Source organism: Cuculus canorus, chromosome 20 (genome assembly GCF_017976375.1).
Source record: "Cuculus canorus isolate bCucCan1 chromosome 20, bCucCan1.pri, whole genome shotgun sequence".
NCBI classification, from domain to species: Eukaryota; Metazoa; Chordata; class Aves; order Cuculiformes; family Cuculidae; genus Cuculus; species Cuculus canorus.
Window position 1 is genome coordinate 6,199,403 of NC_071420.1, and position 12,326 is coordinate 6,211,728.

Genomic DNA, 12,326 nt, shown 5'->3' on the forward strand with positions numbered 1-12,326 from the left:
GGTGACTTGTGGCTTTCGGCTGGGGATGGGATTTGAAGTGAGGCTTGGAGGTTCAGCAAAGTTAGCACCTTCTGGTGCGGTGATCCCAGTCTCACAGTTTTTCCTTAGGATTTTGTTGTGTAGATAATCCTCTCTTCTCTAAGGTGTTTGTCTCAGTGTTGAGAGCTGCTCTGTTGAAGTTTGAAGCTGCTGTAATTCAGTTGTCTTCGAGATGGTACCCAGATCGCGGTGGGCTACCTGCAAACTCTTAAGATAGAAGTTTGAAGACTTCAGCCCCTTGGCCCTGGGGTGTGTGCACAGTTTCCTTGCACGCATGCAGGCTTAGGCTCCTTCCTTTTAGTGTAGCTGATATAACGGAGCAATAGTGGTTTTAGCTTACAGGAATTCAAACCATAAAAAGCTGCTACAGACAAGAAAAAATTGCTTTGAGCTCTGTACATGAGGTGCACAGGACACTGTAGGGGTGGAGATCCGGGCAGAATTTTTGGCTGCAGATTCTCATCAGGAATTATTGCTTTCAGGGGAGCATTGCTCTTGTGGAAGGATTGAGGAGCTCGGCTGACCCCTAGAAACGATGAGTGTTTGTTCCGAGTGAGCACTAACATTGCGTATGCTGGTGGCAGCGATGGCCACCTTTATGCTCACCGTTCTGACTGAGGCTCTGGCATCTTTGAATCAAACCACCAGCAGGTGAAACACTTGTGGACAAACGCAGACCTCATGGAAGCACACGGGCTGCCTGCCGCGGACTTTTGGCCGCTGTGCAAAGGGACTCATGGCCCCGCTCCTCGGGACTGTCAGCGGGATTCGTGAGCGCCGGACTTGTCTGAAAGGCCCTTCCTAATCAGAGCAGGAGGAGAGCCTTCCCCAAGGGTCTGCTCAGAACAGGAGCTGATGGAGATCCAGAAGGTGATTTCACTCGTCTGTCCATTGATCACAGGCAACCTAGGGCGACCAGACCAAACACAGACACAGCGGCTGTGTCCTGAGATTATGTGATACAAACACTCGTGCCTAGGAGGAGGTGGGTTTTTTAACTACTCTTGATTATGTGGTCAGCATGTTTAATTCCTTTCTCTGCTGCGTTATGAAGTGGGATAAAATCCCAGGCTCCCTTGCTTTCCAGGGTATTTCCTGCATCTCCCTTCCTCCCAAATGCCCCATTTCTTCTTGCCTTATGGTTTGAATATGTTGGAATAGGACTGGGGCGGCGTGTGAAACCACTGCTATGCAGCAGCGTTTAGGAGGATCAGGGATCCGTGGTCCAGAATGCAAATGTGTGCTTTAAAAATGTTCCACTGAGTAGGAAAGGAGAGAGGATTAAAGCTTCACTTCCTTTCTATTTTTATGAGCCTAAGTTATTTGTCAGTTGGAAACATGATAAATTAGACAAACATTATTCTTTCCCTCCTCCAGGTTGGATGATCTGCTTTGCGTTTTACAGTGCAATGAATAACTAAGCTTCATTATCGCCGAGCTGTCAGCACCGAAAAGCTATTGCAAAGCTCTTTGCCTGGTTAATTGAGTTGAGTGCCGTATGCCTCATTCATCGTTGTGTGCGTTTGTCATTCACTGTGTGAATGGCACCAAAGGATGACTGTGGCTGGAGCGTTGCCGTTGCCTGATGTTCACAGCTCCCTTTTCAGAGCTTTACCAGCACTGGGTATCTGCGTTGTACAGTCTTGATAATGGTATCGTGAAATAAGTACCCCAGGGACCATTTCATCAGCTCAATTATGCGATTGAAAGATGTGGGGAGATGCAAAGCCACGGAGGTTAAGAATGCCACGATGTATAAATAGCCTTGGAAAATCATAAGCGTCAAATTGAATGCAGATGGGTTTGTGGACTTTGCTAACAGCTTGCTCAGAAATGTCTACACCATACCCCAAACCATCCATCCATCATGGTGAAACCTCAGTGTTAGCAAGATTGAATTATAAGAAAAATACCTAGTTTGTACATAACATAGCGCCTGAATCACTGTGGGGCTTTGCTGCAAAGGATGGCATTGTTATTCCTGTCTCACGTCTAGAAAATCTGTGGCGCAGAAAGTCCTGGTTGTAAAGTGGCTTCGATGGGAGCTGGGGGAAAACCTGCTCATGGGGCAGCTCTGTGCATGGGCAAGGGTGAAGGTGCTGTGGAACGGAGGTTTCCTTATGGAACCTCTCGCCCCTGTAGCTGGTAGAAGACACTAAGCTGTTGGACAGGGCCATGGGATCTGCTGAGGGATTTTCCTCATCTTGGGAATTGGGGGCGGGGTCCTTCCCTGCTGAGGTTGGCTGTGGAATCTCTGCATGGTGTTACTGAATGCTTGGAGACTGCCTGGAATTACTGCTTTGTGCTCTCTGCATTGACTGTCACTGGATTCACCGAGTTATGGGTCTGCACGTGACGGGTGGGGTCTAAAGCCATGGCAGTGGCTGGGCCTCCACTTGGCACAAGTGGCATTCACAGCCCTGTGACAGGTTAATGTTCCTGTCAGTCGCACTTGGGAGAAACGGGCTGGGATGGAAGCATTTTGGTGTAAGTCTGGATCGTTAACTAGTGCCGTGCTGAGGCCTCATTTCTCGCCTCAAGATTAAATCTGAGATTTAAGCTTTGTTTTTGCAGTGACTTTAGTCTTCCTGGTGCTTTTGGCCAAACGGTTGCTTTGATGTTGGACCCTGCCAGACTTGCTCATGAGATGAAATGCTGCCCATCCCAAACTCCCCCTGTGGTTCCATTTAGCAGAGGAATTTTTGAGTAGGGTCTTTGAATTGCCACTTTCAAGTGGTGAGTGCAACCCTGAGTTCATAAATCCTCTAAGTCACCACCAGTCTTTTAGTCCGCGCCTGCCTTTTCCCAGGCTGGAGAAATAAAATGAAGAAGGGATGGAGGCAGCTTTTGAAGTCTGTAAATGGGTCACGACCATCTCCAGCTTCGATCTGGGATGTGGATGACAGCGGTAGAGGGATGGGTTTGGATTAGACTTTACTGAGAGATGCTGCTTTGAGACTAAAGCCTACAAAGACGCATTCCTTCTCCAGCCTTGTTTCCAGAGGCATTGGGGTGGCACAGCAAGGAGAAGGCCTTTTCACCAGACTCCAACCCATCTGACCAGCAGCAGAGTTGCTCTTGCTGCAGCTTTTATTTGGGCTGTGAGGAGCGGGATGTGCTCCAGCAGCTGGGGTTGAATATAGACGTGTATGGAATCGAGAGTCACAGCTCTAAAGGTTCAGGGGGATTGCTTTGAGGCTTTTCTAAACCGTGTTGTTTCTAAGTGATAGTAGCAAAAAAACAATGTGAGCAAAGGGAACTTGTTGCGATATGGGCAGTGCAGACTCCGTGGGTAGGAAATGATTTACAAAAGGAGCGAGGTAAAAAAAACAAGTGAAAATGGAAATGGTAGGAAGGCAGCCTGGCAGCACCGGGGGAGCGGCTCCTTGGGAATTCAGGGAAGATTTTACCTGTCCTGTCTCAGTGTTGGAATAAAACCCGCAGGGTAAGCTTTGAGTTGTAATGTTCCCCTGTGGACAGCAGCAAAGTTTATTCCAACGAGCTAATGGTTTGTTTAAGCATGTCCTTGCTCTCCTGCAGTCTCGCTCGTAGCTGGTGTGAAGTTTCTGGCTGAGGTACAAGTGTTTTTCAGGCTGTTTCCCCACTGTACTTTTTATGGCTGCTCTAGAACTCCTGGTGTTTGTGCGTGCTTGCCGAGTTATTGAAGTAGCCTAAATATCTCAGCCTAAAGCGCACACACGCTCTCTGGGGAGGCGCCGCAAATGGTCACCTTGTGGGGTTTTCATCACAGGGCAGAACAACGAGACGAGCCGCGAGCAGAGACCCCATGCTAATGACAGAGATAAATGACGGGAGTTATGGTACTCCTGAACACCTCCCCACCCACCCAGGAAACTCTGGAGTCGGTGATGCTTAGGAAAGATCAACAAATGCAAGATGCTCTGTTTAACTTTCTTTGTGCCTTGTTTTCAATGTTTTGTTTCCTTATTTCTCTTGGGTTTGCTTTTGCTACTTCCTCACCGAGTTACAGCCCAAGCGGCAGTGGGAGAAGAGAAAAGCTTGGGATGCTTCTTTTCCTTCCTCTTTACCTTACTGTGCTCTGTTGGAATGCAGAAGAATTTCTTCCAAAGCCAAGGAACGCCCCCAGGAGCACCTAAGTGTTCAGCTCAGGCACAGACAAGGTCAGAGAGGGAGGCTTAGTGAAAAGCTTTTTCTTTTCAAGGCGAGCTCACCGCTGCGGGAGTGGTTGCTGCCTCCAAACCCTGCGAGGGGTCAGCCCTGCTGCCAGCCCAGCTCTCAGACTGAGGGCCAGGATAGGGCTGTGGATGCACCGAAAGGAATGAGTCCTTCTGCAGAGGCTTTCTGTGGCGATTGCTGAGCTCCTGATCTGGTAGAAAACCCTGGACAAAGGCTTCTGCTCCGCTCTGGTTTCTGTGAGGATGAAGGAGCTTTGTGCCAAGTCTTCCAAGTGCTGCTGCCAGCTTTCCCTTGCCTGTGACTGGCAAGGGAGCCCTCCCAGAGAGGGACTTTGGAGAATGGCCCCGTTAGATGGATTTTCTTTTCCTTTCAGTTAGAAAAAGGGTTAAAACCCCCCAAAGCTTTAATGTGGTTTTAAATGTTCATTTAAAGTAAATGACCACTGTGTAACTGGTGAGCTTGAGGTCTTGTATATGACTTCAGTAGACGCTAAGTGATAGTGGAGTGTCTCTGTTAGTTTGTAACAGTAAATGGGGCATGGGGATGTTTGTTTATTTTATCATCATCTTCACCTCCCCGAACTCCAAGCCAGTCTGTCCAGCAATGCTGGTTACAAAGTAGGACACGTTTTATGCTCATTTTCACTGAAAATTTTGTTGCTGTACAGATCGCTGAATCTGGACCTTTCTAAACAAACACTGTTATTAGTGTCTCAGGAAAAGAAACGAGCCGATGTCTCACTCATGACCTGCTGCTGGGAATATAGGTCGTATTTAATTCTGTGTGATGTCACTTCAAGGGCCAGCAGTGGTACCAGCCCCGAACAGTGCACGAGCCTGGGGACGCTGCGGGTTTTCACATAGCCCCAAGAATTTTGACTCCTGGGCACTAAGGAGAAAAATGTGCTTCCTGAACGAAGCCTGCCCACAGTGCTTGTTTCCCAGGCTGCCTCATTTATTCAATAATTTGAGACAGTGTTGGATTAAGTTTCATTTTCCAAGCCCTGTGTGCTGGAGCTATGCACCAGCACGGTCATTTATCAAGGGCGCTCCATGGGAACCTCCTCGTGATCGCTGCTTCTCTGGAAACCAGTGACCGAGGATGAGAGCACACGCAAAGGAGGGGGGAAGAAAAAAAGGAAAGGGAAAAAAAACCCCCAATCACCATTTCATCTTGGAGATGAGGAGCCCCTGGCTGATCTGCTGGACCCTTCTGTCCCCAGAAGCCAATCTGTAACCCGTCCTGTCAAAACAGAGTTCTTTGCTAATGCAATACTTGAGGGAGGGTTGAATTTACAGCTCGCTCAGGAGAACAAGGAGCTGTTCTGTGGTTGCTAAGCTGGGCCTGCTCTCTCTGATTCTGCTTTTTTTTTGTTTTGGATGCATCTCCAAACAACTCTTTAAGATAAACAACATGAACAGGAGAGCCAAGTGGCTGAAATTACTGAGCCTTTGAAGGCTGAACACAGGCACGCTCGGTCTATCTGCAGCCGCTCCTGCAGAAGCAGGATCATTTCCTCCTGCTACAGTGAAATCTCCTGGAAATCCCACAAGGCCTCCTGGAAGCCTGGGTAGTTCCTCACCTGCAGCAAACTGGAACGTGTTTGCCCTCGACCAGGCTTTCAAGCCCTCCTTGTTGGGCTGCATTGCTTTTCCTTACCAGTTTAGGAAAGGGTAGGGATTAACCTAACAACTCATGGGGTCATCCAGAAGTTGTTAAAGCTGCCGATGTCTTCGAAAGCCTTGTTGTCTGAGGCAGTCACGGTTTGTGCACGGCTGAGCTGTTACCACCAGTTACTTTAGTAACTGCACAAGGAATCCGGCTGAGCTGAGCAGGATGCTGCACCGCCTGGTGGGGTGGGAGGGCTGGCAGGGAGCACGGGAGGTGGAAAAAGCGGGTGTTTTAACTCTGTGCAGCCACCAGTGTGGCAATGGGATGAGCAATCTGCTGCTGATTCCTCTGCTCTGGTTCTGATCGTGGGAGTTCAGGTGGAGGGTGCCACCAGTGTGCAAAATAAGTGTGGTTGCAATGTCAGCCAGCAAAGTCCTTGGCCACCTCTCGCCAGGAGTGCAGTAATGTCATGGTTTCTGTCTCTGTTTCCCTTTCTGTGAGAAACAGATGCAGCAAAGCTCTATAATAGGAAATTCACAGCAAATAGTAAAAAGCACATTTATCTATTATTAGATGAAGCTGCATGTATTCATCCATCCTAATTCTGCAGTTGGTGATGCATCCCTGCTGTATTAGGAGTTGCTGTAGCACGTTTGGCCATTCACAAACCCTGTTTCATTCAGCTGAACTGCAGTTTTCATGATCTTGGCACTATTCAGCATCCCTGTGCCTGAGACTGACTTTCTGCGGCAGCTAAAAGGTTTCAGCCAGCTGTGTCTCTCAAGTACTGGCCAGATTGGTGTTGATCTGACCCTTCTCACCGTGGGTGCTCTCTCCCTTTGCTCAGGAGAAGCTGTTCTAAGTCACTGAGTGAAACCTCTGCCTCTCGAGGCACCGTTCTTCCTCCAGTAACTCAAGTCTGTGGTGTTGTCACGTTTCCTTCCTGAGCAGTCTCATCCCTCAGCCTCACAGCAGGATTTTTGCTGGATGTGAAACCCTCGGTGTCTCCCCCTCTGTCAGAATTGCTGCAGAATGTAGGTGTAAATTTGGAAACTGTGTCACTGTGCATAGGCAGAGAGGGAGCTGTTCCAGGCATCATCTGTTGTCTAGAAAGATGATGCCTAAACAGATCAAAGGAAGCATTGCGATGTTCAGACTTGGCCATGGTCTCAGTCCCTTATGGTCTTCAAGCCCATCCTCCTGGAGCAGCTGCTTGTGGAGCTTCCACCAGGTGCCTACAGCAACGATTTGACACAACGCCACTTGGCACACAGTTCCCAGCGTTATGGGCTGGAGAAAGCAGCAACGGCTTATTCCTGCTCGAGCAGACACTTTCCAGGTACTCTTTCCTTGATCCCTCTGTCTGTCTTCTTTATCCCAAAGAGCAGGAAAATCAGGATAGTATTAAAATGAGATTTGCTTTCTGCCGAATCCTTAGCAGCTGTCTCCTGCATGGTTTTGCAACCCTCCTGTAGGGTCCAAGAGATCAGTGATGGGGTACAATGGTTGCTTTTCAATGAGATAAGGACTCATCATATTCCCCTTTCCTTTCTCTTTATGTTGGGGACTTCCGTGCTCTGATTTCCACAGGACAATCCTTGGTGGGTTAAACAAGAACCAGGGCAAGCAATTCTGTTCTTTATAAGTTTGTGTTAAAGGACAGAAATTCCGTATCAGTTCCCCTCCTCTTGGAGACCGAGGATAGCAGATGGAGTGTGAAGACACAGGGATTGTATTGGTTATGTTGGATCAGATCAAATATCTGTCCAACCCCAGTTCTTGTCTCTGGCAGTGCCTGGAGCTGGTGGAAAGTGTGGGTGAAAGGCGAGTGGTTGCTCTGCCAGCCTGCGTCCAGTAGGCTGTGTCTGAGGAGTATCTTTAACTGTGAGCTGATTTCTTTCGGTTTTGTAGCCCTCAAGGGATTTGCTGTGACTTGATCCAACCCTTTTTGAATCTTTGAGATTAGTCAACTACAATATCCATGATGTGGTGGCACAGCACTGCATCTGTGGTGTGGCAGTGCAGCCCCACATCTGTGACAAGCTGTTACGCAGCTTGACTACATGCAGCACGAAAGAGCAATCTTCTGCCACAGACTCTGTGACCTTGGCCAAGGCATTTTGTTTCCCAGCATATAAAATAGGGATTATGTGTTCCTGCTTCATAGAGAATGGAGTGGGTGATATTTATAGGTTGTTCAGATACTGGGGCTGTGAGAGTTGTAGAAACAAAGATAATAAATTAAGTAATTTCTTCTTAATCTGATTTCTTTCTGACTTGCAACATACCAAGCCATAAAACTGTGCTGCCTTTCTGTTAATTCTTTGTAATCAAGTTTCTCTTTATCATAAAGAAAATAAAACAGCACAGGCAGCTCTGTTGTCTTTATCGTACCTAGTACTTGAGCCAGACTTGTCTTAATACTGGTTTCCCAGTGTCTGACTCGGTTGCAGGATGCTGTTGTACCTTCCATGGGATATCGTTAACAAAAGCTGCAGTGCGCTAGTGACTATAGCTTTATGGGCAGAGCGCCCGATGGCTGCTGACAAACCCAGACGATGCTTCAACTGAGATCGTCTTCAAGTAACGTGAGCTTTTAGCTCTGAGTCAGAGAGCACTGAGACTCTTTAACGGAAGACACGGGCCACCGGTGAGTGCCCGGGTTCGCAAGAACGTGCCGACCTCGGCGTGTTCATACCCAGGACTCCTCTGTGACAGGGTTTAAAAGTAGAAGTCTAGTGTTTCACTGATTAAAGGGTCTGGAGGTCCCTCCTTCCTGCAGCTGGCTTGGGCTGTAACACTTATCTCCAGAAGGACAAAGAGAAAGAGGAGGAGAGAAATAAATGCCTTTTGGTTTAGGGTCTGTCGTGGCTGATGGAACATTCTTCAGGGTGGGTGACACCCGGTGAAATGGTTTCAGAATGATTGAGTGCGTTCCTGTATTTCAGTGGGGTTTTAATTAGTTCCAAAAAAAAAAAAAACCCAAACCCTACAAGTATTCATCCTGTGAAACGTGAAGCTGCTGCTCTGTCTGCTCGGTTCCTGCAGCGCAGGAGCTCTGAAAGGGCTGATTTATCTGTGCCTTCCGCTTTCCTGAAAAATGAGAAGGCATTCCTGCACTTCTTCATTTGTAACTTTATGGCAGAAATTAGATCGCTAATTGATTTATAGTAAGTAAAGCCCTGTGTTCCGTGCGAGCCATTGAGACTGGTGTGGGTTCACCCTGAGCTGCGCTGTAGCCCTCAGCCTGGCCCACAGACTCGTGGCCACAGTTGGGGATTCAAACTGATTAAAATCACCAGTCTTGCTGTCCTGGACTGGTTTGGATTGTGGGAAGTTGTTAGTTCTTTAGTGGAAATGGGTAATGGGTGGGAGCAGTTTCAGACAAGTGAATGCCTGCAGACTGTGAAATCCGAAAGGGAGGACTCTGGTGCTGCTGGTGAGGGACCAGTTCTGGCCAGAGCTGGGGGCTGCACCGTGGGTAGCATCAGACAACAAGTGAGAATAGCGCTTCAGCTTAGCTCTGTGGTCATTTAGCCCAATCGACTGCAATAACAGGAGTGGAGGTTTCTCCCTGGCTCTTCTTGTTCCTGTTTGAGATGAAGATTTAGGAACGCGGATATAAAGGCGGTGTGATTTGTTAATGCTTGTGTTGATTGCTATAAGCACATGTAAATATGTTAAGCCCTTGTTATTGCTTCAGGTTTGATCACTTGAACAACTAACAATCCATTTAGAATCCAGGGTAGTCTTTGCCTCTTCTCAGTTGTGCTGTTGGGAAATGTTGGAAGAAGCAAATTGTGCCCCAAACAGCCTCAAACTCCTCTCTCCCTGGATAAAGCAGCAGGGAAAAGGCATACATACGTACCACTGTAGTAGCGAGCATCAATTTGGATCCAACCACATAGCTGGGGTTGGGTGCTCTGTGTTCATCTCTCATTACCAGTTACATCTTGTGAATGTCCAAGTGCAGCCCAGTTATCTCCATCCACATGCAAACCCCATAACCCTTAGTTATTAATTCCCTTTTCCCACTGACCTGGCTCTCCATAAATCTTAGGCCTGGAATCTTTCTTCCTTTCTTCTCTCCCTGCTCCACCTCTTTCCCTCTTTTTCTCTTTTAAATTAAATGCATTCCAGAGAGAGGCCAGGAGCTGTTGGGAAGCTCTGCACTGATGTGGCTTCCTTTGGGAAGTGTAGGCTGATGAGATGCCTGCTTGTGCTTCTCCAGCCTGCAGCAATAAGTGAGGGGAGCCATCAGCTTGCAGCACCCAGCACTCCCGTTCTGCTCCAGAACCACTTCTACTTTCCCAGTTCACAAGCACAAAGGCAGTAAGCAGTTGAATCATAGACTCGTGGAACGGTTTGGGTTGGAAGGGACCTTGAAACTCATCCAGTTCCACCCCTTGCCCTGCCCTTGCAAGCAATCCTTAGCTGCCTTACGGAAATGTCATAAAAACCTCGAACTGAAGCCGTACCGAACACCAGATCCATGCACACGGCTATTTTGGCTCTGTCCTCAAGGGACTGGTGTTTCATCACAGAAGGAAATGAGATCAGTTTGATGTGATTTGTTCCTGACAGATGTACGTGGGCTGTTAAGTGATTTGATCATTATCTTCCAGGTGCTTATAAATAGTTTGATTATACTGCTGCATTTTTCTGGGTATTGATATAGAAATGGTTGGCTTCTGTTTTGCCTCTTTGAAGATAAGCATCACACTCCCCTCTGCCCAGACTCTGAGTCTCGTGTGTCCTCCAAAACTCCTTGACTGGGTTTGTGGTGGCTCAGCAGGAGGCTCTGAGCGCTCTCAAGATGCTGGGATTCAGGTAATCAGAAACTGAGGAATCGCCTTGATAAGTGAATAACAAGATTTTGTTGTTTGGGTGATAAGTTTGTGAGTGGCACATGGTAAAAGCTCTCTGAAAATAGGCAAAGCTTTTCATTTTTTAACTGATAGCACTACCTGGACACTCAGCCTCCCAGCTGAGTCAGTCTGTACCAGTGCAGGTTTGTGTTTCCCCAGAAGAAAGTAAAAAAGAACCTGAGAAACCGGGAAGAGGATCTTTAGGACACTGACTGAAGTCAGGCCAGGTATGGCAAGAGAAAGCCCTGGAGTTAGAGCTAGGGGAGGCCCTGCTAGGAAATAACAGAGTGAATCAGCGGATATCCTACCTATTAACTTTGTGCGCTGTGTTTGGTTTTACTGGGTTCTTTTTATTGTAGCACTTTAACACAAAAACTGGTGTAAAAGATTTTAACTTTCTCAAAGAAGTCCAAATCCTTTTAACAGATGCCTCAATCCTTCGTGCCAATGAGTGTGTGCTTTGGTCTCCGAGCAATTTCCCTTTGAAAGCGTGCCCAGTCCAGCACGAGAACAGCTGGAGGCACGAAGGAATCTGATCAACATTTTCAGACATCTAAGGTTTGTCTCACCAAGAAGAACCACTTTTCTCCTTTCCCTCCCTTCAGATTCCATAAGGAAGGACAAAAAACCCCATCCTGACACTTTAATTTAGCAGCTGATTTTTCTCTTTGAATCCCTTTCTGGCTCAGCTGGACTCGGAGCCCGGGCTGACAGCTGTGGGTTTATACCATCGATTTCCATGTAAGTGTTCCTCGGATAATTACCTGAGGGACCATGCTTCAAACCGCAGCGCGTGGCCCGTGGCCAAGGCGATGGAGATCTGGCATCGTGTGGGAAGAAGGGTCAGTGCAAATCAAACATGAGCCCCGTTCTCACAGGAGAAGGAAATAAAACCTCCATGTGCAGGCATGTGGAGAAGCTTCTTGTTAGTCCCTCAGCTAAATGTTACCAAGCAGGAAAAATAATGCTGGCAAGAAAATGCAACCATGTTTATTGGCCATTGGGTGCCCAGCAGGTCTCAAACTCTCCTGTATTGCGTTTTGCATTTAGGCTACATTGCAAACCCCGACTGCTGGTGGGTTTTAAGAGCTGAAAATCTTTTGTATGCTGGAGGCGTGCATAAAAAGTTGGTAGCAATGAACATAAAAAGCAAAGGTTAATGCGCAACATGTATGGCTGTGAGCTCCTTGGGTGGAAATGTGAATGCTGGAGTTGGGCTGTGCTCCCCACGGTCAGTGCAGGAAGGTTCCTCCAGGCTGTATGAACCTGGAATTCTAGCTTGGAGGTCTGTCACAGTGTGGCGTGAGTCACCTATGCTTTGCCTTTGGGCACAGATAGAGACTAGAGTGACAAGCTTGGACTTCAGTAGCTTTCAGGTGTCTAAATTAGGGCAGGTAAATCCTACACTGGCAATGTCAGTAGGGATTGATGTCTTGCAGGCAGCAGGACTTTAGAGGCAATGTGTCTGCAGGGACTTGGATGCCAGAAGTTGCCATTGTGTCCCGCCAAGCTGGGAAAATCCAAACTGTCAGGAATGGCTCTAAAGACTCTGGGTTACTGGGTATGTTCTCTTTGTCCAGGATGTAAAAACCATCATCTGGTTTCTTTTCTACCAAGAAGAGCAAAGAGGTAAACCCAATTGTCATGGCC

The 12,326-nt window shown here is 47.7% G+C and overlaps 1 protein-coding gene across 7 annotated transcripts in view; it reads left to right on the plus strand.

The window, feature by feature from the left end:
• The window catches only part of COL26A1 (collagen type XXVI alpha 1 chain), a 133,289-nt gene that overhangs the window by 66,157 nt on the left and 54,806 nt on the right, over positions 1-12,326 (plus strand). The window contains exon 1 of one of the 7 annotated variants that reach the window (XM_054085139.1): positions 6,969-7,147. The exons of the other annotated variants lie outside the window; for them this stretch is intronic. Coding sequence (XP_053941114.1) covers positions 6,988-7,147 — 160 coding nt within the window. The 5' untranslated portion in view covers positions 6,969-6,987. Of the gene's footprint in view, positions 1-6,968; positions 7,148-12,326 lie in introns of those variants that run through there. 7 annotated transcript variants of the gene reach the window in all.